The following is a 25,891-nucleotide window of genomic DNA, read 5'->3' on the forward strand; positions in this document are numbered from 1 at the left end:
GCACACCGCGGCCTTGAACGCTGTACTTGATACTCCGGAGCAGACAGCAGCCGTTACTGGGGTTGAGGGTTCGAAGTCTGGGGAACTGGTAGAGAAGCAGGAGGGGGAGGCAGCCGCTGCTGGGGCAGCCGGAACAGAAGCGCTGTCTGCCGCTGCTGCTGCTGCTTCTGCGACTGGGCCGGAGAAGCAGGAGGAGGTAAAAGCCACAGAGGAAGCAGGCAAGGCGGAGCAGACAGCAGCCGGTACTGGGTCAGGAAATGCAGGGTCGAAGTCCGAGGGAGGGGCAGATAAGCAGGAGGGGGAGGCGGCCGCTACTGGTACGGGAAGGAAGGAGGTGGGAGATGTGGCAAGAAGTCAGCATTCTCTGCCTGTAGGAGAGACAGTCATGCATGGAGGGGGGGAGGCGGCCGCTACTGGGGCAGCCGGAACAGAAGCGCTGTCCGCAGCAGCAGCAGCAGCAGCAGCAGAAGTAGGGAAGCAGGAGGAGGTAAAAGCCCCAGAGGAAGCAGGCAAGGCGGAGCAGACAGCAGCCGTTACTGGGGTTGAGGGTTCGAAGTCTGGGGAACTGGTAGAGAAGCAGGAGGGGGAGGCAGCCGCTGCTGGGGCAGCCGGAACGGAAGCGCTGTCTGCCGCTGCTGCTGCTGCTGCTTCTGCGACTGGGCCGGAGAAGCAGGAGGAGGTAAAAGCCCCAGAGGAAGCAGGCAAGGCGGAGCAGACAGCAGCCGGTACTGGGTCAGGGAACCATGAAGAGGCAGTTGGGGCAGGGAATGCAGGGTCGAAGTCCGAGGGAGGGGCAGATAAGCAGGAGGGGGAGGCGGCCGCTACTGGTACGGGAAGGAAGGAGGAGGACAAAGTCTCAGGAAGCGTGTTGAAAACGAACAAGGATTCTGGTTCAGGAACACAGTCAGCTCCTTCTCCTTCGTCTTCTACTTCTACTTCTACTTCTACTTCTACTGCTCCTGCTGCTCCTGCTGCTGCTCCTGCTGTTGCTGCTGCTGCTGCTGCGACTGAGGCAGAGAAGAAGGAGGTGCAGGCAGCAGGGAATGGGGAAAGCAAGCAGGAAGAAGCCTTGCCAGTACAACAGGATGAGATTGTGGGAAAGGCAGAGAAGCCTGACGGTGTGGCTGGAGTCGAGCAAGAAAAGCAGGAGGAGGCAGCTGTTGTGGGTGAGCAGGTCGGGGGAGAGAAAGATGGAGCAGCCACGGGGATGAAAGCGGCGGGAGAAGGGAAGGAGGAAGAGGCAGCTGCTGCAGGGATTGTGAAGGAGGACATCTCCTCGGGCGCGGTCGATGAGACAGGAGGAGGGAACGAGCAGGTTGGAGGTGATGTGGTAGCAGGAGGGAAGGGAGGGGAGCTTGTCTCAGGGGTTGACAAGGGAGGGGTTGAGGAAAGAGCGGAAGATCTGAGCGAGAGCCTCCGACAGGGCTGGATGTCTTCCATAGACTCGCTGGATGAGTTTCATATCCAGGGATCGTTGCAGATGTTGCTGCTGCAAAAGCTCGGTTCCATCCTCCTCCTCCTGGTTGCCTTCGATCAACATCTGCAGCTGTCTTCCATCAGCGTGCAAGACCTGTCCCACCTCATCTCGCTGCTGGGGCTGCAGAAGGAGGAGGAGGAGGTGGAGCGGCTGTTCGATGATCTCAAGAGGGAGGAGGAAGGGGCAACGGAGGGGGCCGCTGGTCTCCCTCCTCTTGACCTGCGCGACCTCACCGTCCTCCTCTCCAGCCCGATCCTCAAGCTCCAGTTGGCCGCTGCGAAGAGGATCTACGAGCTGATAGGAGGGCTGGCGCATCACGATCTCAGCATGCAGGAGAAGGCCGGGAAGCAAGCGAGGCTTATCCAGTACATTTCTCGCCTTTGCTTCGTGAGTCTCCTGCCCCGTCTCTCTCCTCATTTCAAAGTTCCAGCTGCTTCTCCCTTTCTTGCTCTCACTTGTACTGCTCTCTCTCCCCTTCCCTCCCCGCCTGCTCTGACTGTTTTTCTCTTTTGACATCTTCTCCTGCAGAGCTCGGAGCAGTCAGAAGCATGCTACATCAGCCTCCTCGTCCTCGCTGAGCTGACGCATGCCAACCCGGCCAACTCTACGAGGCTTCTTGCAGTGCCGGGGCTGATGAGGAGAATCGTCCGCCTGCTCGACCCCAACCGCAGGGTCGGAGACCTCACCATCCCCCGGACAGCTGCGAGAATCCTGTCAAACCTCCTCACGCAGTCGGGAGACAAGAAGACTTCCTCCTCTTCTTCCTCTCTCTCTTCCGACGCCTGGTCGGTGGTCCAAAGCATCGACCCTTCGGCTGTCCATCGCGCTCTTGTCATCCTGTCTTCTCCCTCGTCCAGGTCGCAGCCGCCCAAGAGCAGCTTGCAGGGGGGACAGAAGATCGGAAGGGGTGCTGACTCATCCTTCTCGTGGGAGGGAAGCAACTTGCAGCGAGACAGTCTGCCTCTCAAATCAACGGCAGGCTCGAGGGCGCGATGGCTGAGGCAGGAGAAGGTCTCAGCAAGGGCTGAGTTGGTCCGGTCGCCTAGACGCCAGGCACCTTTCCTCGGCAGCGGTCAGCGCATGCGAGCTCATACCTCAAGGAGATGATGGATGAAGAGACGGAAGATGGAAGGCGGGAAAGAAGCGGCAAGGAGGCGAAAGGGGGTAACAAAGGAGAGTAAGGAGAGGGAAGAAAGAATCTGTAGATGAAGTCATATGAGGGGAGAAGGAGGGGGGCGGCGGGAGCAGAGGTAGGAAAACGGACAACGAGGAGGGGGTGCAGCGCTGTGAGAGGGGAGGGCCCGGCCAATCTCCTCGGGAGTTGCAGAAACATTTATCAAGAAGTAAATGGTTGATCGAAGACGCAAAATACTATCAGATATTTAACAGTTCACCAGGACAGCATCCAAGAACAAACTCCTCTCAACATGCAGCGAGCAGCAGGTCTCAGTGCGCGAGCCCCGACAACATTGACGAGGCTGGGATGCCTCCAGCCCTTCCTCCATCCTTCAAAAACAGATCTCCGAGTCTCGAGGGTCCACGAGCCTCTGCAAGGCTCTTAGAAGCACTTGGCGGCAGAGTCGTGCACGTCCACAGCTCTTCCGGACTGCCAGGTACGTTCAGAGAGGTCAAACTGCGTTGCTCCTTCTTCTCACCTGATCCAACATGGAGCCTGCAGCTGCTGCCTGCTTCCACGCCTCGTCCCACTCCACGGCCTTGGCAGTCGAGCAAGCGACTGAGGGTCCACCTGTGAATAGAGGAAGGAGTCAGGGTTGCAGGATGACGAGCAGGAGGAGGAGGGAGACAAGGGAGGTCAGGGTGGAACCTGGCACAGTCTTGATGCAAGTCTCGTCAGGATAGAAGCTCTCGAAGATGCTCCTGGCGAAGTAGGCCTCCTTCGTTCCCGGGGTGTTGTAGGGGAACCTGTGCTCTCTAAACGCGAACATGGTGTCATCCACCACTCGATTGGCATGCGCCTTGAGGCCGTCGATCCAGTCGTAACCAACCCCGTCCGAGAACTGCTCTTTCTGCCTGAAGAGGACCTCCTTGGGGAGGTAGATCTCTCCCTTGGAATCGGGCTTGTTGAACGCCTCCCTCATCACCCACTTTTCGATAAACTGCTCCTTTTCTCCCTTCTTGATCATTTTGAACGACGCGTCCAAGTTCATCACCACGTCCAGAAAGTCCTTGTCCAAGAACGGGACTCGAGCCTCCAGCCCCCACGCCATGGTCGCCTTGTTCGCCCTCAAGCAGTCGTACAGGTACAAACCCTGGAGCTTGCGCACACACTCCTCATGGAATTCCTGTGCGTTGGGAGCCTTGTGGAAGTAAAGATAACCTCCGAGCTCCTCGTCTGCTCCCTCCCCTGACAAGACCATCTTCACACCCATGGCCTTGATCTTGCGAGCAAGGATGAACATGGGGGTACCAGCGCGGATGGTGGTGACATCGTAAGTCTCGAGATGGTAGATCACATCCTGCACAGCATCGATACCCTCTTGCACGGTGAAGTGAAACTCGTGGTGCTCGGTGCCGAGCATGTCAGCCACCTTGCGGGCATTGAAGAGGTCAGGGGAACCCTTCAACCCGATCGAGAAGGTGGCAGGCCGAGGCTTTCCTGCCAGGTCGCACATCTTCACAACGCAAGAGGCAACGAGCGAGGAGTCGAGGCCGCCGGAGAGGAGAACGCCATAGGGAACGTCGGTCATGAGCCTCTTGGAGATCGCTTCGACGAAGGTGGTGCGGATGAGGTCCAAGTTCAACTTCTGTTGGGCAGCCTCGAATCCAAACCACTTGGGGTTGTAGTACCGGACAAGCTGCTTCGTCTTGTGCGACCAGTAGTGTCCGGGGGGGAACTGCTCAATCTTCTTGCACTCGGTGACAAGGCACTTCATCTCTGAGGCGAACCACACGGACCCATCAGCTCCCCAGCCCATGTACATGGAGTCAACTCCCATGGGGTCCCTGGCAGCGTAGAACTCGCCCTTGTCTCCGGCAATGGCGAAGGCAAAGTCTCCATCCAACAGGGAGGCAACCTAGTGGGTGTCAGAGTCGCGACGGCACATCCCCTCACCTCAAATCACCTCATCGCCTCTCTCCTTGTAAAGATGAACGACAACCTCACAGTCAGACTTCGTTCTGAAGTCAGTCTTGTCCTTCAACAGGGGCTTCAGCTTCTCGTGGTTGTAGATTTCTCCGTTGATCGCCAGCGCCGCGGACCTATCGTGGGAGAACAGGGGCTGGTTTCCTGACAGCGTGTGCAGACGTTGGTGGTCACCTACCCTTGCCTCCTTCCTCTCCTGTAGATCCTGTTTTCAGAGCCACCCAAAACCATGCAAGAATCAAAAACTATCACAGAGAGGAAGGGTTCTACTCCGAGACTACTACTACTGCTACGTTATCGACTTTACCATCCAGCTTTCCTTCTCTGCCTTGTCGTTCATACCTGTGGATCGTCCATCGCTCCAACAATAGCCAGACGCTCATGGCCGAGAGCAGATATTCTTGATCCCGGCACATCTTTCTGTGCAAAGATCCGGTTCATACCATCACACTGCAGCATCAAAATACCAACCTCAAGAGGGATCATGTGGATTCCAGAGCCGTCAGGTCCTCTGTGGCGGATCGTACGGGAAAGCTGAAGAATCTTCATCCTCAAAGTGTTGTGATCCAAGGTAGAACTAGAGGACAAGAAAGCTGTCATGGGCAAACCATCAAACAGCAGGATTCATACCCGTACACCCCCAAGAACCCGCAACCTCCCTTGAGATGCATCGCAGGCGTGCACTGGATGCCGCTTCGAAGCTGTAAGTCGAGCATTCAGCAAACAGAAAGAAGAGACTTTTGCTCACTACCGGTGACGCCCATCTGTCCGATATGGACACGGATGGCGAGGCCAAGCTAACCACCAACAAGGCCACAATAGCCCTCATCTGTCGCAAGCAACATGTCAAGATGGCAAGCAAGACCAACAAAGAGCAGCAGCTTCATTTTGTACATCTGTCATGCCACAGAAGGAAGCTTTGCTAAGGATCAAAACAGAGTGGATTGACAGAGGAACAGCTGAGTTCGGTTCTTCGTATGTTCTCCTTCGCAGCCCCGATCGTGTGATTGATGGATAACGAGGAGATGTCATGGTATCCTCAAAGGCGCCCAATGCTCTCGAAATTTACGAAAAATACTAATGCGTGTGGCACACATACAAATTCCTGCTCACAAGGATTGCAACTAACGGTCGTGTTCAAGACAGATACTATTACAAGAAAACCGTTGTTACTTCTTCACGATGGCAAACAACATTATCTCTTATGACTTGCAGCCCATGACTTCTTCCCTGCTTGCTTTGGGAGTGTAGATGCTCCTGCCCTCAACCTGACCTGTCTTCCTTCCTGCCTCTCCCTTCCTTCCCTTCATTTTCTTCCTTCGCCATCACGCGGCCGGGCATCAAAAAAAAAGCCTGCAGACCCCAGGGATGGGGGTAGGTGTCGTGGGTGGGTACTCAGTTTCAGAAGGGGTGGGGGTGGGGCAAGTGATTACTTGATTCTTGGTGGGTGGTTTCGGTGACAATCTGAAGGTGGGGTGGTATTGAAACCTGGGGGTAGGGTGATGCGAAAAAAGGGTGGGGTCCCACAGGCACTATCCTACAGGGTTGGGGGTTGGTCGGGGTAATTTGGGGGGCATGTGATGGTAGCTCCAATGACCCCTACTTGACAGTCAGTTTGTGCTACAAAGGTAGGGGTAGGTTATCATCCCACCCCCTTTCCCCCAGTAACTTCTGTTCCCCGAGTTGAAATTGGCTCAGCCTCACAACCCTACCCCCTCCACCCCAAATTAACCCCTACCGTAATCATTTCGGACACCACCCGTAGTATATATTACTACCCCTCCTGATAAACACGGAAGGTACACTCGCACCCCTTCTTCGGAGGTTCTTTTGTCTATTTTAATACCACACTGACTCACTAGTACCCACCCCCCAGCATTATCTACCCTTTCCATACTGGACCCCCCACCCCTATTCGAGATCTACGACCCCTTCAATCGTTTTATGTATCAAATCATCCCCCTCATACACTACAATCATCCCCCTCATTCCCAGGCTCATCTACAACGCGAGCGACTACCTGAGAGGCTACTAGCAGCGAGGACTAGCGACAGCTTGGAACAACCGGTGCAACACGATAGAGGTATAGCAGGAGGAGGAGGAGGAGGAGGAGGAGGAGGAGGAGGAGGAGGAGGCATTGCTGGAGGGAAAATCTTACAGGGTAAGGAGAACGAGCGCGATCCTGAACGGACTTTTACCGTCATGGATCAACTGCTCCTATCAGGTGCTTGTAAGTTCGTGCATAAGATGCTCGAAGCTCGGAGGTTTGCTTCCCTAACTTTGGACAAGCCTTGACCATAACAAGTTTTTGGAACCTGTCCTGCCTTATGAGCATCCCTGAGCCTTAGCTGATACAGTACATGACTGACCTCCACTGACAAGGAGAAAGATTCTTTATGTTCCTGGACGTTGGTCGTTCATCCCTCAATCTGATTCAAACTTTCAAGGCGCAATGGTCCATGGCCGACAGCTTCCTCGTCATGGATTGTCAGCAGATCCAGTTTCCAGTTCATTTCCGTCAGGTTAAAACCAACCATCACCGACCTAGGAGGCGGAGAGATGTCCTCCGTAGCGCACTTTCATTGAGTGTGGTGCTTTTGGTATTTGTAAAGGATGAAGTCGGCATTGCTTCGTAAAATGCTCTACTTCCCATGCCATTGCTTCTACCCCTCCTTCCCCACTTCTTTCTCCTCCGCGAGCAAGAACAAGTACGGAAGTCTTCATTGTCCATTCCATAGCTCACAAGGGAATCCCCCTCCCCCCCGTTCCTCGTCCTCCTCCCCCCTCATTGACCCCCGCGCTCCCAGCATCGGGGAGTTAATTGACTAAAACTCGTAGCGTACGAGAAGACGCATCGGCGACAGAGCACGAGGGGAGACGAGAGGGGAGGGAGGGAGAGGAGGGAGGGAAGTGAAGGGAGGAAGGCGGAGAGAGGAGAGATGAGAGAGGGAGGAGGGGAGGGAGAGTAGGAAGGGAGGAGAGGAAGGAAGAAAAATGGAGTCGAATGGAGGCCAAGGCGGTGAAGGAGGGGAGGAACGAGGGAAACGGTTCTATTTTTGTGACGGAGGAAGCGGAAGTGGTTGGGATGTACGGAGAGGAGAAGAGGAGTCTATGAAGCAATGTTGATGAAAAAGAAAGAAGCGGAATTTGTTGGGGATGAGGACGGGGTGGAGACATCGGGATAATGACGGGTACATGATCACAGGGTCGCCGACCAAAGGCCACGGTGAAAGTGGTTTACAGGCCAGCCTTATACTTGTTCCTCCTGTCTCATACTTGCATTCTTGGTTGCAATATGAAGTCGTCGGCTCAGTTGTCTCGATTGGCCGAAAGCAGTATAGGGATCACGGAGTACATCTCTGAAACGCCGGGAATCAAGGGCTCGATGAAGTACCGGTTCTCCGACTTTATCGTGCGAGAGGTCGCCATGGACAAGACGGTCGTGTGCTTGACGGATATGTCGGGCAAGCTGGAAGGAGCGCCGGCGCAGGAGGTGGCAGAGGAAGGAGTTGATGGGTTCGAAAAGCTGGAATCTTTGGTCGGTAAGGAGGTGGCAGCCCGTGTAAAGACCTTGGTAGAGCAAGATGAGGTGGACGGAGCAGCTGAGATTGTCCTGGAGGCAGACGCTGACAAGGCCCATCGGACGGCCGTGCATACTTGTATCAAACAGCACTTTCCTAAGCTGACCACAGACACCGTCAAGGTTGGGAGTGACCAGAAAACTGCCGTGCGGATTTTTTCCAAGGTTGACAACTCGAAAGGAAGGCCTAACAAGCGACAGCGGAGAGAGGCAATCTTTCAGGGCGCCAAGCGTGATGCCAAATTCATCAAATTTGTGCTGTACAAAGAGAACCTGGACACGATGGCTGCTGTGTCGATCATTTCGAAGATGGTGAAGACGAAAGGCGGTACCTTCTCGTATGCTGGCACCAAGGACAGGCGAGCTTGCACCACACAGCTTGTGTCTGCGCATCGAGTTGACCCTTTCGTGCTGACGGACCTCAACAAGAGACTCCGAAACATCTGCATTGGAAATCTTTCTGTCTGTGAACAAACTCTTAAGCTTGGTCAGCTGTACGGGAATCGATTCCAGATCATTCTCCGCGATGTTCAAGCCAGTGAAGGCTCAATAGAAGCGCTCTGCAATTCTCTTAAGGAAAAAGGCTTCATCAACTACTTTGGGAAGCAAAGGTTTGGGACAAGTTCTATCCCCACATACTCGATTGGAAGGGAGATCTTGCATGAGGACTGGGAAAAAGCTGCTGACTTGATCCTGTGCCCACGAGACGGGGAGAAAGAAGAGTCAAAGACAGCAAGAGAGAAGTTCAAGGAACATAAGGATCCCGCAAAGGCCCTCGAAGAATTCCCCAGGTGGATGTTTGCTGAGAGGACGTTGTTGGACGTGTACAAGAAGCGAGGGATGAACTCTCATCTCAACGCTCTCCAGGCTCTGCCAAGAAACCTGCGATTGATGTACATTCACTCTTACCAGAGCTACATCTGGAACAAGATGGTCAGCGAGAGGCTCCGGATGTACGGCAAGGACAGGCCAGTGGAAGGCGATCTCGTGCTGGAGAGCAAAGACGTGGAAAGCGAGAGCTTGTTCGACTTGGAGGGGGTGGACGAGTCGACTCTGAGCGGTGCGAATGCCTCGGAGGAGCAGGAGAGCGATCATGACAAATGGACCAAGAGTCATCCCAAGAAGGTGCGACGACGGCTCGACTTAGCGACGACAGACTAATGTCTGCCCAGGTCAAGGTACTTGCAGCGAGCGATGTGGACAAATACTCCATCTTCGACGTCGTGCTGCCCCTCCCCGGGGTATCGATCTCGTACCCTACGAACGAGATAGGCAAGAAGGTCGACAAACGGCTCTCGGCCGCCCCCTCTGCCTCTGACGCCTCCCCTTGCAGTACGAAGAAGCCCTCAAGGCCGATGGCCTGGACATCAACAATCTCGCCAACAAGAACAAGGAGTTCACACTCAGCGGAGACTACAGAAAGATTCTGTCGCAGGCGGAAGATTTCAGCTGGGAAACTGTGAGGACGGAGTTTGCGCTCTGCGCAACTGACACTCCAGCAGATTGACTACAAGAACCCCAAGGGCGACCTGCAGGCGACGGACCTGGAGAAAATTAAGGTAAGGAAGCTGGCATCGTAGCTCCTGCTCAGGCTGTTCAGGGGTCCTCAGACGAAGACGTCAGGAGAGCAGCAGACAAGGAGGCAGCAGCAGACGCCAAGGCTCGCAGGGCCTTGAAGCTTTCCTTCACTCTCCGGTCCAGCACGTGAGTTGCAGCCCCTCGCTCCCAACCTACTTGAGCTGACGTGCTGCAGGTATGCGACCATGTGCGTCCGAGAGCTGCTAAAGGAATACGTGGAAGAGGTGAGAGAGGGACGATACGTCCAGGGTTGACAAGAGTGCAGGCAGCATGCGGGTTAAGCTTCGAGGAGAAACCCGGCGAGAGCGAGTAAGAGCATGAGAGTGGCAGGGAAAAGGGGCAAGGAGCGGAGTACGGTGAAGTTGAGGAGAGAGGAGGTGGAAAGAGTACAGCGGAAGGGAGGAGAAGATCAGAGGACGAGGGTAGTATCAAAGTGTAAGAGATTGAGATTAACGAGATCTATTGCTGAGTGTTCCATTCACAACCCCTCGCGTTCATCCGTCCGAAGATACGGTCAACTTTGCTACGACGTTCACTCGTTCCACCACTCGTTGACCTTCTTGCCCTGGTACCTGAAACACAAGTCAAGCGACAAACCCCCCGAGCGAGGGCTTACAAGATGGAGGCTACTCCCAACGTCGCTACGAGCCCTGGCAAGGCAAGTCAGACCATGACAACTCTTGCTCGCCCCCACCAGCAGGCATGAACTTCTGAGTCTGGATCGCGCGGTGTCCCATCCCCGTAGCCTGTTGGCAGGTGTCAGGAGGAGCTGTGGGGCAGCCATGGCGCTACCAGTGCGAGAGAAGAAGCCAACGCCAGGAGGTGCCCAGACTCTGCATCTCTCAACTTCAGCGAGAACGTTTGCGGTGCTCCCACTCACTGTTCTGTCCTGATTGGATGAGCAGCCCAGAGCCTGAGGAGGAGATGAGATCTGCATGACTCAAAACCGCCGCACTCACCGAGGAAGAGCGCTCCCACCGCAGAGCCCGCGATCAACGAGGCCTTGCTTCCCTTCTCTGCGTTCACAGTCAGCTCATGGCGAACATAGACTGAGCTGCATATGTCACACATGCCGCATGACAGCAGCAGAGAGCGCATGAGAGCACAGAAAAGGAGGAGGAGCATCGGGAGCAGGAGCAGCAGGAGCAGCAGCAGCAGCAGCATCGGGAGCAGCAAGAGAGGGAGCAAGAGCAGGAATAGGAGCCTGAAGAGAAGGAGAAGGAGGAGAAGGAGAAGGAGGAGGAGAGGGAGAGGAAGAAGGGATAGGGATAGAGGGAGAGGGAGAGGGAGGAGAGGGAGAGGGAGGGGGAGGGGGAGGGAGAGGGAGAGGGGGAGTGGGAGTGGGAAGAGCCATTGAATGTTCTTACTCGTCCACGCATAGATTCCTCCGGCCGTCAAGACCGCCGCCATGGTGAAGCTCATATGCGCTGATCCTCCCATTCGATAGCACAAAGGACTACCCCCACCCCCTCCTTACCCATAAGAAAGCATACCCCATAGGTTGCTCTCTCTTTACGGTGGAGTACCCCACCCCCTGCTACAGGGCCCAAGAACCGCCTGCTACCGCCCACTGGCCCCTCCTGTTGTGGTCCGGGCCAAGGCAAGAGGGGTAGGAGAGGGAGGAAGATGAGAGAGGAGGAGAGAAGAGAACGAGAGTTGTGTCAGAGGATCGCAAGGCGAGCAAGGGAGCAGGGTCAAGATCGAGCGCAGGGAGAAGAAGCGAGGCGATTGAAAGGCAAGCTCGCATGCTTGATTGCCCCCCAGCAAGAGATTGATAAGACCATGGAGGAAGGAAGAAGCCAAGGCCATCAACTAGATCTTGAATCGAAGATGTGAACAAGTCGGGCCATATGAAGCTCTATGGGTGTTCGTTGCAAGCATTGCTTTGCTTGGCCATCCTGCAGCTTTCGTACCCCTGGGATATTCAAGTCGCAAACAGCATTGAGCCCTCCGACAAGAGAATCCTTTCATGTCTAGCGACAAGGCTGAGAGGAGGACGAAATTCTTCCCTCCCTACTCTGATCGACATCAAATTTGCTCCATTCTCCACGCACTTGAACCGTCCTCCTCCTCGATCATCACCACCGCCGCCTCCTCCTCCTGCTCTTCATCCCGCTCCTCCCTCCCTCCCTCCTCCTCCTCCTCCTCCTAACACGAACTCATTGGGTTTCCTACATGTAGGAGAGCTCATCCCGCTCATCTCCTTCAAGAGTGGAAGCATGATGCACACGCAGGCTGTTCTCAGCTTTGCTCAGCAGGGACTTATCTGGCAAGTTTTCCTCCCGCCGTCCAGCTCAGGCGCAGCTGAAGGCTCGAGAGCCACCCGGCACTGTATCCTCCACAGCTCCTATGATTCCATCACCTCCTTCGATCTTCAGTTCGAGAGGATGCTTTCTCAGCGCGAGCGCTTTCCTCTCGTCCGCATGAGCGTCGAGCTCAAGGTGCCGCCTAGAATGATGGCATGTGAAGCTGCAGGTGGCAGGAGGGTGAGCCAGCCCGGTCGGCTCATCGTCACGTGGATGAAGCTTGAGGACGCGAGCATCCTTGAGCAAAAGCTGTGCAGGATACAAGAGGAGCAGGAGAAGCAGCTAGGGAGGTCGGTGACCATGGTGCTGCCTGCGTGGGTACAGGTGAGGCACTACTTACGCCTCCTCCTCCTCCTCCTCCTCCTCCTCCTCCTCCTTCTAGTCCTTGGTTGATGGGACTGACGAAGCCTCTACAGCTCCTGCACAACTTCCTTCCCACGTGTTTGTACAGTCCTTCCTTGCGCAAGGGGTTAGAGACAGTGGTTGTTGCGTGGATGTCGATCTCGGGCCTCTGGGCCTGCTGGCAGCTCTACCAGCATGTCGAGCTCTTCGGAGCCGCTCTGAGGCCCTTCGTGAAGGTCCTTCGGATGCGGTTCGAGTGGATCATGCAGAAGATCAACAAGACGTTCCAGACCTGGACTGACAAGTACATCCACTGGCTCAAGCCCCTTGACGTCATCCGGGACCGTCTCTTCTCCTCTGGGGCCATGAGCAGCCTCCTGGTGCGTGCTCTTCATATCCTGCATGCTTCCTGACTTGTCCATGCCAGGCCCATGAGATCTCGAGGATCTACGGGGTTGTCGCCAGCACAGCGGAGCCTCTCCTCTCCTCCGTGCAGGCCGGCATGCAGATGTTGTTGGCGTCAGTGGCCGCAAGCACGGCCTCGCTCTCTGCTGCAATCTCGCCCTATACCTCGAGCATGTACCTGCCTGGCATAGGAGCTGTGCAGAAGAATCTAGCAAGCAAGACTTCTCTCCGAGCAGCCAACAGCATCTCCTCATACTACAGGAGCTACTCCAAGAGCTTCCAAGAAGGAGCCAAGACCCTCCTGCATCTTCTCTCGTCGAGGAAGGTGTTCTCCCCCACTCCCTCCTCCCTCCTCTTAACCTCACTCCCCCTGCTCCCTGCCGTATCGAGTGCAGTACTTGACAAGATGGGCAGGCGAGCCTTGGACAAGAAAGTCTTGCTCGTGTCGGCACCTTGTACTTCCGCATGCTCGTCCAAACATGCAGAAACCTCTGGCGGCGTCTGCCATGGTCTTCCAACGAGCAGCTCCTTGCCCCCAAACCTCCTGCAGCCACGGCTCCTCTATTAGCGGTAAACGGCAGCATCGTCGATGGGGACTTGATGGAGTTGTGCTCCGACCGGAGCAGCATGAGCCCCAGGAGGTCGTGCAAGAGGAGCATTTCATCGCCCGACATGTCTCCCAGGCGATCCAGGTCGATCAGTCATGGAGAGCTGCAGGTTGAGGAGAGGCTGTGAATACCATCTTATGTCAAATGAACGTCACCAATATCAATGGCTCGTTTGATTCGTCTCTTCATTTCCGTTCAACAAGAAACCCAACAGCTCCATAGTAGTTTCCCGCTGTGCTTCTAAGAGAACTCCGTGGTCTCCAACCACTCGAAGCAAAGTTGTCGCTGCCAGCAGCCGTCAGGCGGTTAATTGGCTGCTCGCATGCTCACCTGCTCCTCGCTCCATGTGCTCTTCGCGGACCGGGAGATGGAGGGTACCACCCCTCCTAACGCTCGAATGCTATCGGCCCCCTCCTCTCCGGTGCACGGCTTGATCAGGTCCTTGAGCATCGCTGCAGCAGCATGTCAGCATGGAACGAGGCTCTGAGTTCCATCACCCCGCTGCTTCTTCTCCGCCATCATCTTGCCAAGGAGCGTCTCCTGTGGGGACGTAGAGCACATCAGCCATAGTAGAGTTCTGCCAGCAAGGAGATAACCTGAACGTAGTCAAGGTCCGCTGGGTTGATTCCGGGCAGCCGCAGGAGCTGCTGGCGCACGAGAGGAGTGATGGTGACGAGATTCATGTAGATGTCTCTGAGAAGATGCAGCAGCGCAGCCTCTGAAGCGATGGACTGCTAGCGAATGAGGAGGATGAAACAAGGTCACGACCGTCTCCTCTCACCTCCAAGGGGTTCGATTTCGACGTCAGTGCGAGCAGCACGATACCGAGAAGATCGCCAGCCAGCATCTGACGGGAGTTCAGGGAAGGAAGGGAACATCGCAGTCAAAGTCACTTGATGATAAGCCTCGTTCCCTCTGACGCGCGGGATGACCTTCTGAAGTGACAGCATGGCCCGAGAGGATGCAGTAGAGTCTGGCCAGATGAACGCGTTGCACATCAACTTGACAACAGTCAAGAGGGCAACTAGAACGGGAGAGTCCAGATGCACAGACCTGTACCAGCACCGGTCCAATGTCGGGGCAAGCCAAGACGAACTCGGTGAGCTCCTTCCCTTGCTGCGTCCCTGTGACGCCGCCCTGTCACGCACGTGTCATTATGGCAAGACCCCTCACCGGCCTTGCATCACCTTGTTCGGATTATCTCCTTCAGCTTGCGCAGTACCGTTCTTCACCTCCATTAGAGCTGCTGCTGCTGCTATTGCGGCTTGACCCTGCGCGTTCAGTGTCATCATGCTGAAATCTTCCGAGTGCAGAGCAGACCTGCCCTTCATCCACTAGTGACAGGACGAGCTCCCCGACCTGTAACAAGCAAATTCAGCCCCAGGGCTCCAAGTTTCCAAAGCTTTTCACACACTTCGCGGTGTAAGAGGCGAAGGATCTGATCAAAGATGATGTCATCCTTTTCTGTCCCCTGGCTTGCGCCTGCACTGCTTACTCCGCTATCCCTATCTTTCATGGTCTGAAGGTAAAGGTATGAGGGAGCACAAGCTCAACAACATAACCATACTTTGTATCCACCATCCAGTCGATTCAGCAGCAAGCTCAGAAACGAGGGTAGGAAGGGGCGGAGAATCCTCATGTACAAGGCGGAGGGGCAGTTACGAATAAGTGGCCCAACAAAGAGCCTTAGAATACTTCGCAGATGCCTATGCTCCATGGCGGGCGCGAGCCCCTGCAGCTCAAAAGTCAATCAAATCTGCAACGTCGGTGCGTATGAAGATGCGGAAATATGATCATTGTGCAAGCAGCAGTGATGATTTCAAACATGTTGGACCACTTACCAAGATATTTTCCAAGTAAGAAGGATTTGAATTGATAACAACGTAAAACCCATCACAGAATCCGGATATAATTCCGGCCAGTTGATAGGAACCGTCCCGAACGTGACGGATCCAAGTATAAACATCTGTTACCCGACTTTCCAAGCTGGATGGTCCCTTCTGCGTCTCAAGAGCAGCATTGCCTGCTTTTGCAAACGAGGGATCCACAGCCGCTTCGAATTCGACTGGTTTATATAGAACCTGATCAACCATGAGATCTGTGAGCAAGAAGAAAGAACATCAGAGACCTGCCATTCTTGGGACAAGCGGGTCCGCACATCAGGCGTCCAAAGGGTGTGGATACTCTTGATGAGTAGGCTTAGGTTGGGCAGTATGGAAGAGATATGGTTGCTGATCGAATAGAGAGACCCATTCTTTGTATTCGACGAATGGACTCCCGTGCCCATCCCTCCTCCCCCAGCCTGTACTCTTCTGCATATGCAGAGCAGAGTGATAAGCACCTGGTGGATCCGATGTCGCACCTGCCGGAGATTGTAGTAGGTTTCTTCCGAAGGAATAATCTCGCCAGCTATGCCACCTTGAACCCATGCGTGAGGATCGGACATGGCTTGTGTCAAGACCGGGTCATTCCATTCTGCGAGAGGTTGCATCATGATGCTGTCAAGGAACGCGGCCCTCTCGGCGTCGGACGGCAGAGGGTTTGAAAGGACGAAGAGCAGCTCATAAAGGTGCGAAGTTTCTTCTCCTGTCACTTGTCCACTTGAAAACAAACTCTGGACTTTGTTGTTGATCTGGTCCCTGTAAGGCAAAAGATGAGCAGACATGGCGTGCGCCAGTTTTACAATAGCTGCACTGAGCCGCCGCCGCATGGTGACCGTATCACTAAGATTCAAACTTGTCCTCAATGTATTGGATACAAAGGAGGATTCTGACGAGATTGGGAACAAATCATAGAAATTGAGCATTTTTGAAATGATCTCGGCGCCTAATCCACTGTCCCCGCCACGCATTCGCAAGAATGGAATCAAGACAACCAGACCCATTCTCACTATAGAAGCCATGACAATTTGTCCGTTGACATCTCTGGAAACCAAAATGCCCACAAGCATTCTGCAGGCCCCATTCACATCGTCATTTTCATTCTGAAAATTTGCCAGAGGAACTCCAAGAATTATGTTCTCGAGCACACTCTGAAGTGCTTCAATCCTAGAGTCGACCTTCTCATCCAAGGATTGGACCCCATTTAAAAGAAGCTCTTGGGTCTGCTGGAGGGCATTTTGCCACTGAGCTCCAATGAACATGATGCTATTCAATGGCATCAAATTAGCCAGCTTCCTCACGATTTCCAAAACTTTGGCCTTCACTTGACCCCAGAATTTGAAATACTCATCAAAATCCGAAAATTCTTCAACACCGCACAGATCTTCCCAGTCAGAACCAGGTTTGCAGGAGACTTTGTCTAAAATAGTCGCCATCAGGGCTTCGTGTATTTGAGGGGGAAGATTTACACCGGTTACAGCATTTTGACCATCCAAGTAATTACGCCAGAAGGGCGTCGTGATAGCTGTTATCGCAAGAGCATGATAGTTTGTGAATGATGCCATAAGGCTCAGATACCCCTCGACTATGGTTTGCTGTGAAGAGAAGGAAGTCCAAAAATTTAGGCCAAGTTCAGTCAAGGCAACGCAGAGTCCTTTGTGAAAATCGAACTCAGTCTGTTGCAACAAGCCGCCCTTGCAAAGTTCCAACAAGGAGCCAACGAGATTTGTTACAGCTTCATGAGGAACGTCTTTGCATTTTTTCGCACAAATTGCTTGCAAGACTCCCAAAGCTTCACCACGGAGATCAGGATTGGCCAGCAGTGCACAGATCGCTTGCAACAAACCACACTGGGCAAGAACCTGAAAAGATGAGAGTGGAGCATATGCTTCAAACATTTTCAATGCTGCGCTGACAAGACACTTTGCTTTTTGCTTCTCGAGATCAACTGAGGACTGAAACAGAAGAAATTTTTCCTCCAAGACTTGGAAGCAGAAGGCGAACAGGCTGGCGAATTCATTGTTCAAGGCGACAAGAAGTTCGTTCCGACGAGCATCGCTGAGCTGATCTTCGTCAAACATTCCCTGAAGAACAGAGGTAAGAGGATAGAAAACAACTTCTTCAGAACAAACACCAAGGATCAATTGGAAACGGTATTTGAAAACATATCGACCATATTCAAACCAAAAAAATGAGGGCAGGTTACGGTACCTCAGCAATTCCTCGGAGCACATGTAGAACCAGTTCACAGTGCGAATCTCCCGTCCGAGACAACGAAGTAAGTTCAGCAAACAGAGAAGGCCACTGATGCGGCCACTCCCGTTTGGCAATGAGCGCAACAATCTGTTGATGTTTCAAGTCAATGGATTCGTCTTAGATTTCAAAAAAGGGAAAAGAGAGGGCAAGACAACCTGCACAGCCTTTTCTTTCAAGAATCGAGGTTCTACCAACAAATCCGTATTCCATTTGGATATGATTTCTAGTGAAACAATCTTCAATTGTGCCCTGCTGCTTGGGTCCAACGTATTCCATCGTTTCGTGATCAAGTGTTCATAAAGCTGGAATCCAAAGTGTCTCACATGATGCGGCAAAGAAGCCGATACAAGCTGCGATGCAAGGCTGTACGCTCGAAGGTCGTCAGACTTCGCACTCTCGCAGATGTTGTGGGCGAATTGACGATCATTCTGATTGGATTTTGGATCGTGCAAAATCTGCAATACAATAGAGTCATCAACTACCAAATCACGGTTGAAAGGAGGAGATCTTATGAAATCGGATAGTACATGTACCTGAAGTGCATTCACGAACTCGATCAGCTCTGGCGACTGCTCCATGGTTTCGAAAGCACCCGTGTTGCACACAGTGTGTTTTTTTGTCTAATGTTGCAACTTTTGGCCAGGAAGAAACAATTCTATGATTGCTCGATCAAAGCCCTCAGGAAACAAACTATTGCCTCCACGCGGCAACGCTGAAGCTTCTCAATGACTGATTGTCACCAGCTGGGTAAGAGCAAGAAAGGGGCACAGATCGGAACGAACGCACGTATAGGGGGCTTGGCTCTGAGATTATGGGAGCGGTCAAGGAGCCAAGGAAACCGAAGGAGGAGGAGAAGGTGCGGATGAGGAGAGGGAGAGAGTAGGTACGAGAGCAAGGAGCATGACTAGTCGCAGCCCCTGCCAGCCTGCTGCTACTTGTGCATTGGAGAGCGCATGCCAAGGGATCCAATCGAGTGTAATCGGGGGTAGGGGGTAGAATGATAGGAGAGACTACCCGGTGTTATGAATATGAAAAGAGCGGGTGGTGGGGGATTATTGAGTCAACTTGGGTGGGGGTGAAGGGTGCGGGGTGGGTTTGAAAAAGATGCGACCCCCACCCCCCACCCGTACCAGTGATAACCACCCCACTACCCTTCTCTCTGTGGCTTCCTTACTTTTACCTACTACACTACCCCCAGAATTACTTCGCATCCACCCCTACCCACCCACCCTTCCTAATGCCTGGCTAGCTGTTGTACCCGGACTGGCCTAGTTCCGACAAATTTAGTTAGGACCTTGTCAGTTCGCATCGTCGGATCCATAGCCGCATGGGCCGGCGTCATCCTCTTCCAGGCGATCATGGGAAACTGGCGGCTACGTCGCATTTTCTGGGTCTCGGTGGTTCTGCGATGTGCCGGGGGGATTTTTGACATCCTCATCATGACAGCATCGCGCAAGATACCGCTGGATGTTGAGGAATGTGCCTTGCCAACAGCAGCAGTAGAGTCTCTATTACTGAGCAAAAGATGTCAATCACAAGTCGTGTCCATGATTTCAATAGCACTGATCGTCTGACGAGTGAGGGGCTCTGCCCTTCACGACAAGGACATTCTTGCTTCCTGTTGACATGCTGCTCTGGTTGTCTTGACTGGCGTAGCTCTCGAGGTCTTGGTCGAAGGAGGAGCGGAATTTAGAGTTCAAGTATCCATACCCCCTCACCTTGGAGTCAATGGGGCTGTATGAGGGTCTTAAAAAAGAAAAGTTTGTGGCTCTCGTTTCATCTAAGTTCCCGCCATTACAGACCTGCTATGGTTTCGCCAGACTAACATACTATAACATGCCGAGGAAGAGAAAACGAATTACAGATGATTCAGACAACGGTCAAGAAATAAGTTATTCAAAACCATTCACGAGAGTCGTCAAATGTGGGTTATACTCGAGACTCAAGGTAGAGAACAGATCGATTTTAGACGTGATCGACAGATGGGTATTACATATCAGTCAGATCACATTAAGAGGCAGTATGATATTCAACTGTTTTCTGATATGGGGCAGGGATACAGGGAATTTACGATATGTAGTAGATGAAATCAAGAGAGCCAAATCGACCTTTTTCTGGAATGTTTTTACACTTGGAATGGAACAACATAGCCGTACAGATAACAAGTATCCAACTCTACAACGTTTCTGGTCAGAGAAAAGACATCTTTTCGTTGATTTATGTAGAATTCGAGGAGACTCGCAAGCTATTGTATTCGCTGCAAATCAATATGGAACGAATTTCTACCAAGACCTGAAAGCAAATTTTACAAACCGATTGGAAAAGTTCATTGCCGAATTCTGCAAAGGAGAGTTACATATTAACCATCAGCAAGAAATCGAAGACGTGAAGAATGTATTGTTTCAAAGGAAAGATTACGAGTTGAAGACAGAAGTGTTTAACAGGAATAATTCACAGCAGATAGGAACCTTCATCGACCATATGAAACAACTAATTGGATTATCGGGGGACGAAGATCTTTTTAGTTTCAAATATGACAAATTTGATCATAGGTTGCAGAAAAATCTGTTTGAGATAATCGAGACACACATGTTCATGTTGAAGTTCTTCGAAGATCGTGGTCTCTCGAAAAAAACATTCAAGGCAGCACCAATGTCGAAATTCGGCAGAAAACATCTAACAATCGATAATGATGTGATGTATTACATTTTGAAAGAAGCGAACAGTTTGAAACCGGGAGAAGATTACAAATCGTTCATGAGAATAGATCAAACTTTGGATAACTCTAAGAATTTCAGAAGGATTTTCGACTGTTCGAATCTGTTCAGAGATCAGAGAGAGGAGATTACAAGTATCACGACAGACGGTGTATCGGTTTGTTTTCGATTCACGTTGATTATCAAAACAATCGATGGACTCGAACAGGAACCTTCATTGCGCACTACCAAATGGCTTGCCGATAGAAAAAGGGCTGAACGGAAATCGGCGAAGAAGATATCAATATCATACAAAGTATTACATGAAAATTCAGAATACCAAAGAGAGATCGAAGAATGTAAAAAATTGCCCAAGGGTAATTGCGATCGACCCTGGGAGGAGCGTCATTATATCGGCCGTCGAACAATTCAGAGATGATCAACAAATAATCAGAAAAAGATTTCAGTTTTCGAGAAAACAATATTATCACGAGTCACATCTGAATCGCAATAAAAAGAAAAGAAAGACGTGGGATCAAGATATTCAATCGACATTGCACTATCTCAAGGGGTTCTCGAGTAAGTCTGGCGGCAGTCTATCAAGATTCGAAGACTATCTTCTTGCAGTTACAAGTCATTGGGAGGAGTTAACTTCGCATTATTCAAAGCGAAAATACGCCAGGATGAAATTCGACATCTACATTTCGAAACGAAAGTCAGTCGACAGGTTTATCCGTACAATGAAAGGAAAGGGAGAAATAGAACCTGTTATCGCATATGGAAATGCAAGGTTCCCGTCTACAGGACGTCGAGGAGAAAGGCCTGTACCGGTCAGGTGGATAAGAAGAAGATTCGAGAATCACTACAGAGTCGTAGATGTTGACGAATACCGTACTACCAAGTGCTGTAACGATTGTGGTTCTGAGCTCGATGTGCTTCGACGGATTGAAAATACAGGGAAAGAACCAGACGAGACCTGTAGGTTGAAAACAAGGAAAAGTGAAGTACGAGGATTGAAATTTTGCAGATCATCGAGGTAATGTCAAGTTTTGTATACTCCTGTAATTCACCTTTTCATCTAACTGTTATCGTGACAGCTGTAAAGGAAAGCCGATCAAATCCAGGGACTTGAATGCTGCACTGAATATACTCACTTGTTTCAATGTGTTTCCTGAAAGACCGAATCACCTACGTCGCCCCTGAGGTGAATTCAATGATTGTTGTCGCCCCCTCCCTACCCAGACTGCGTCCCTCGGGACTCGATGCCTAATTCCCTGCCTGCCTGCCTGCCCGGTGCATGCCTCCATTATGATCCGATGTTTACGACATGTGATCATTGAAGTGACTGACTGGCATCATTTGGTAGGATTCATGTAAGGCTCCAACAACATCCGAAGACAATTTGGCAAAAAAAACAACTGCCGTTGTATGACGGAGAGTCGCGGCTCTCAATCATACGACGGCAGTTCTGTGCGAAAACTTAGTTCGTCGTCACATCATGTCACATCATGAGGGAGAGTACCCGTGGTAGATAGATTCGTGGCGTTTATCTATTAGGAATAGGCAATCGGGTTCAATAAAAGGAAATGGCAGGGGTGGGGTGAGGTACCCACCCCATCATTGATTGGTCTAGTGGGGGTATCGGAGGGTGCTCTTGTTAAGAGCGGGGGTCCTCAACTGCCGCAATGCGCGGGGTGGCGATGGTGTCGATAGGGATGCTGATTGCGATAGAGGTTGGAGGTTTCATGGCACTTGCTGCAGCCACTGCCAGTCATGCGTCCCCTCTGTTCCTCGCTCCACCTTCGTCACCTCCGTTCAAAGCTCATAATGGCTTCAATTTCCGGGAGAGAATGCTGAAACATCCGCTTTACAGCGCGTGCAAAACTGAGGGTGGAGAAGATTCTTCAAAGAGATTCCTGGGTTCGAGGAGGCTTGCACTGATTCGAAATGGCTTCAGAAAAGGGACCATGCCCCTGGACCCGCAGGTTCGTTTCCTGGGATCGAGAAGACTTGCCTTTATCATTCGAAACCTTTTGAAACCGCAGTACATCGACGCTGTCAGAGAGAATCAGACAGGGCGAATTGCGTTGGCATCGAAGGAATTTGAGGTTCAAATGGTCGAACTCAAGAAGGACACTGAAATTGAAGATCAGACATCTGTTCAGATACTTGAAGCACCCCCGGACATAGTGCGCTCCTTCTCATTGGGAGGGGAGCATAAGTTCCAGCAAGCAAGGGAAGAGATTTACAGCCTAGCTATTCCCGTGTTCCTGGAACAGATTTCAAAGCTTGAAGAGGTTTCTTCGTGCGATGAAGTGAAAGGGCCGCTAGACAACACAACATCCGAAGTCTATCTGGCATGGAGATGGGGCAGCAAGGATGTGTCAACCAAGATTGTCATATCTCATGATTTCCCTTCAGGATTTAGAGTTTCAACTTCAGACCATAAATTGCTTGCAGTGTCAGGGAGTTTCGTCTTCAGCCAGCAGCAGCATGGCTCATGTGCTTTGCGTTACAACTTGGACGTGGAGCACGAGGTGACCTTGCCTCTCAACGAGTCTGCAGTTGCAGCGGCCCTGAAGCGATCGTGTACGGAGATAGCGCAGAGGAGAACTAAGACTCAACAACCAGACGCCGAGCTCCAAGTCCAGCCTTCCGTCGAAGGATCGCGTTCTCCATCCAAACCATCACCACCGAAGAGCACGAAGCATGGCGCGCACCATGACTCAGAGGCCATGTCCGTCTCAAGATCTATGACTGTACATGCACCATCCACGATATGTTTTCAGATTGCTTCTGATGTACACAGCTATCCTGAGTATCACCTCTCCGTTGCCGTGCGAAGTGATTGATGCAAGTGACAGGTGGGTTCCTGCAGTCAAGAACGTCAAGGTTCTATCAACCCTGGACGAGGTGAAGATAGGTCTTTCATCCATGGCAATGAGAAGATAGCAGGGCAAGGCGTCTCAAGCCGAGCTCACTTTCTCGGCTCTTGGATACAGCCTGTCGTACATGGTGGACTACGATTTAGGGTGAGAGGACCCAGCAGTGCCAGTTGGCAAGGATGACCAGGGTCTGTAGCAACTCGCCGCACGCGTTCAGCTGGGACTCATTTGGGAACGGCCCGGGATCAATCGAGGTGGCCGTGTGACCTTGAGGTCTCTGTGCTGAAACAGTTGCAGGGCTCGTATGGCTTCGAGAGCCTGGGAGAGAACACGACGAAGATACACTACAAGCTGACCATTGACCCCGGGATGAAGGTTTGAAAGATTGCCAGAGGTTGAGGCATGGTGACATCTCGAAAGGTACCGCACTTTATCAAGAGCACATTGATGAATACGATTGCACACTCAGCCCTCCAGGTGGATATCTAGCACATGCATTTCATTCCTTGATCCATTGTGGATACTCAGGGGCTAGCGAATCGAATCAAAGACGTTGAAGGGTCCCCAGGTAACCCTCCTCCCTATTTCTTTTGTGCGAGCAGCTATCAGAGATGCTCTCCTAGATTTGCGCGTGTTCCCTGACAAGAGAACTTGTTGTACAGGGGGCAAAAAGTGGTTCTAGATGTATGAATGTAGCTTATCATTGTATCCTCATATTCTTTTTATACAGTTTATTCTTTCACCCGCGCTTTGTGTCATTGTAAGTCCCATGACCGGGAGATGTGATCTTTCGAGATCGTCTCAATGTTTCTTCTATTGCCAGAGAGAAAACAGCCTGAGAGATTGATGGAGGGTCGTGGCCTTGTCTTGGTCTCCCTGTCTGAGATGCGATGGTGTTTCATGTAAGGAAGGTCCCATCCCTCGACTAGAATGCCGATCAGATTCTTAAACAGGTTCGTCTCCTCGATGTCTCCTGCTGCTGACCCCTTCACATAAATTCCTGCGCCGTTACAACCATGCACCCTGCAGAACCATGTTAGACAAGACGACGACAGGAAGTTGTAGACAGAGAATGAAGGGATGTACCATGATTCATTGATTGTCAGTTTCGTCGCTTTACTCTTGCTTCCATTGACGAATATGCCGTAAGTTCCTGCTTTGATGTTGCATTGCCCGACTTCGCAGTGACTCCCGGCGGTTGCCAGCACGGAGATATACTTGCCATGCACAACTGAATTCAAGAGCTGATTCCCGCGGCCATAGAAAATGATCGAAGGAGACTTTTGGTACCTCTGTCTCTGGCTGGCCTGATGCACAAACATAGAGTCCCTGATCACCCCGTTTCCTTTGAACGATACACATGCGGTTTCAAAATCACAATTTTCGACTAGGCAGCTACTGTCTTCTGCAGACAAGATACCTCCATCTCCCTTGATATCACAATTTCGGATGATTGTGCCGTGATGTTGGCTGTGAAAGGAATATTCTACATTACTCGATTCAGCGGCTCCAGCATGACTGTTCCCAATGGTGACATTGTTGACCTCAATGTCGTTACCGAGTGTTTGTAGGTTCTCGAGGACGACACTCTTCCTGTTAAGACCAATGATAACTGTGTTGGCCTTTATTTTCCAGCTCCCTGAGTAGTAACCTGGGTGAAGTAGAAGTACACACTCTTGTTGACATCGAGTCATGGCATCCAAGAGCCCCTCGGTGCCTCCTCGGACTTCAACATATCGCCTTCCTTCAAATATATTCAACTTGAAATATTCCAAACATTGCCGTCTTGATGAAACGATCTCTCCTTCTCCTTCTCCTCCTCCCCCCCCCACTCGGCTTTCGCAATCCTCGGTCACCCACAGACTGCTGCTACGTCGTAGCCCGCACTCAAGGCATTTTCTCCTCCATAGCTCTTCCCCATCGCAAATCATCCTCATTCTTTGGCATGAACATGCAAAAAGGAGCACATCTACCATGTTGCACTGCTCCATCACCTTCCCCAGCGCGTCATCGTCGAGGACCTCGAACATGGCGTTAGCAAAATCCACACGGGGGTGTTCAAAGAGGCGTGTACGTTTCCTTAGAGGGTCTCTATAGTCAATACAAAATAGTTACTTACCATGTCTATAGTCAATTCAAAATTGAGCAGTGAGAGATGAGGGAAAAGTATAAGGGATAGAGAGGAGGAGGGGAGATGAAGACGAAGGAAGTGGAGGAGGAACAAGACAACCTAACCATTACCAAAAGTTGGGATGCTATCGGGAATATGAGCTCCTTGCACCGCGTGCATACATATATTTGATCGTTGTCGAACAACAATGCGATTGATCGTTTCTTCAAGGCAATGCAAGGCTGTTGATGTGTTTCATTTGTGATTGGGATACGACTTGTGCTGATTGAGGCAAACGGATTGATACGCAGGTAGAAATAGATGCTAAGAAACACAAGGTTGTTGCGATCCAATGGGGCTTCAAGGTCCTACTCAAACTATTTTGAAGGAATGAAATCATATGTATACTTTATTCTTGTGCGGATGGTTTGCGGACGAACACATAAATCACATCGACTGAGGATCTCTCTTGGATCTGAGGAGGTTGAGTTCATTTGACCCATCTCCCATATCAGCACTAAGCCCGGTTGTCGATGCCCAAGTTACCAGCCTGCTCCTCTCTTGTCTGGTGGCAAACCCCCAAGATCCCCCCCGTCCTGGTCCGGCGCTGCGGTGTAACTTCAGGTCAACTAACAGAATCAGAGGCGTAGATATTATTCTTGGTC

At 51.8% G+C, this 25,891-nt stretch overlaps 8 protein-coding genes across 8 annotated transcripts in view; 4 read left to right on the forward strand and 4 right to left on the reverse strand.

The window, feature by feature from the left end:
* The window catches only part of GUITHDRAFT_139490 (hypothetical protein), a gene marked incomplete at both ends in the record, with an annotated part of 4,309 nt that extends 1,725 nt beyond the window's left edge, over window positions 1-2,584 (forward strand). The window contains 3 exons of the mRNA XM_005831807.1: window positions 44-853; window positions 1,085-1,864; window positions 2,006-2,584. Coding sequence (XP_005831864.1) covers window positions 44-853; window positions 1,085-1,864; window positions 2,006-2,584 — 2,169 coding nt within the window. The remainder of the gene's footprint in view (window positions 1-43; window positions 854-1,084; window positions 1,865-2,005) is intronic.
* A 451-nt stretch (window positions 2,585-3,035) lies between these two features.
* On the reverse strand, window positions 3,036-5,409 carry GUITHDRAFT_109305 (hypothetical protein; the record flags this gene model as incomplete). The annotated part of the gene is made up of 8 exons (XM_005831808.1): window positions 3,036-3,083; window positions 3,133-3,224; window positions 3,303-4,512; window positions 4,561-4,776; window positions 4,923-5,000; window positions 5,052-5,157; window positions 5,211-5,281; window positions 5,329-5,409. The coding sequence occupies 8 exons, from the start codon at window positions 5,407-5,409 to the stop codon at window positions 3,036-3,038; spliced, it is 1,902 nt and encodes a 633-aa protein (XP_005831865.1).
* A 2,466-nt stretch (window positions 5,410-7,875) lies between these two features.
* Window positions 7,876-10,051, forward strand: GUITHDRAFT_139492 (hypothetical protein; the record flags this gene model as incomplete). The annotated part of the gene is made up of 7 exons (XM_005831809.1): window positions 7,876-9,285; window positions 9,333-9,440; window positions 9,494-9,619; window positions 9,663-9,719; window positions 9,761-9,864; window positions 9,914-9,962; window positions 10,004-10,051. 7 exons carry the CDS (start codon window positions 7,876-7,878, stop codon window positions 10,049-10,051), a joined length of 1,902 nt encoding a protein of 633 aa, XP_005831866.1.
* A 219-nt stretch (window positions 10,052-10,270) lies between these two features.
* GUITHDRAFT_109307 (hypothetical protein) lies at window positions 10,271-11,178 on the reverse strand (the record flags this gene model as incomplete). Its single annotated transcript, XM_005831810.1, has 7 exons — window positions 10,271-10,310; window positions 10,355-10,388; window positions 10,433-10,484; window positions 10,531-10,571; window positions 10,619-10,651; window positions 10,698-10,754; window positions 11,106-11,178. 7 exons carry the CDS (start codon window positions 11,176-11,178, stop codon window positions 10,271-10,273), a joined length of 330 nt encoding a protein of 109 aa, XP_005831867.1.
* Window positions 11,179-11,957: 779 nt separating this feature from the next.
* On the forward strand, window positions 11,958-13,526 carry GUITHDRAFT_109308 (hypothetical protein; the record flags this gene model as incomplete). Its single annotated transcript, XM_005831811.1, has 4 exons — window positions 11,958-12,368; window positions 12,461-12,766; window positions 12,814-13,116; window positions 13,206-13,526. 4 exons carry the CDS (start codon window positions 11,958-11,960, stop codon window positions 13,524-13,526), a joined length of 1,341 nt encoding a protein of 446 aa, XP_005831868.1.
* Window positions 13,527-13,639: 113 nt separating this feature from the next.
* On the reverse strand, window positions 13,640-18,113 carry GUITHDRAFT_163474 (hypothetical protein; the record flags this gene model as incomplete). Its single annotated transcript, XM_005831812.1, has 17 exons — window positions 13,640-13,684; window positions 13,730-13,851; window positions 13,897-13,939; window positions 13,996-14,130; window positions 14,181-14,246; window positions 14,332-14,400; window positions 14,453-14,536; window positions 14,587-14,670; window positions 14,720-14,758; window positions 14,814-14,918; window positions 14,967-15,131; window positions 15,241-15,480; window positions 15,528-17,363; window positions 17,491-17,622; window positions 17,691-17,837; window positions 17,859-17,990; window positions 18,069-18,113. The coding sequence occupies 17 exons, from the start codon at window positions 18,111-18,113 to the stop codon at window positions 13,640-13,642; spliced, it is 3,489 nt and encodes a 1,162-aa protein (XP_005831869.1).
* Window positions 18,114-21,916: 3,803 nt separating this feature from the next.
* Window positions 21,917-23,605, forward strand: GUITHDRAFT_109310 (hypothetical protein; the record flags this gene model as incomplete). Its single annotated transcript, XM_005831813.1, has 6 exons — window positions 21,917-23,049; window positions 23,096-23,144; window positions 23,187-23,263; window positions 23,304-23,370; window positions 23,414-23,491; window positions 23,537-23,605. The coding sequence occupies 6 exons, from the start codon at window positions 21,917-21,919 to the stop codon at window positions 23,603-23,605; spliced, it is 1,473 nt and encodes a 490-aa protein (XP_005831870.1).
* Window positions 23,606-23,871: 266 nt separating this feature from the next.
* Window positions 23,872-25,146, reverse strand: GUITHDRAFT_139497 (hypothetical protein; the record flags this gene model as incomplete). The annotated part of the gene is made up of 1 exon (XM_005831814.1): window positions 23,872-25,146. The coding sequence occupies one exon, from the start codon at window positions 25,144-25,146 to the stop codon at window positions 23,872-23,874; it is 1,275 nt and encodes a 424-aa protein (XP_005831871.1).
* Window positions 25,147-25,891: the final 745 nt, after the last annotated feature.

The sequence above is a fragment of the Guillardia theta genome, assembly GCF_000315625.1.
Source record: "Guillardia theta CCMP2712 unplaced genomic scaffold GUITHscaffold_38, whole genome shotgun sequence".
In the NCBI taxonomy this organism is placed as follows: domain Eukaryota; class Cryptophyceae; order Pyrenomonadales; family Geminigeraceae; genus Guillardia; species Guillardia theta.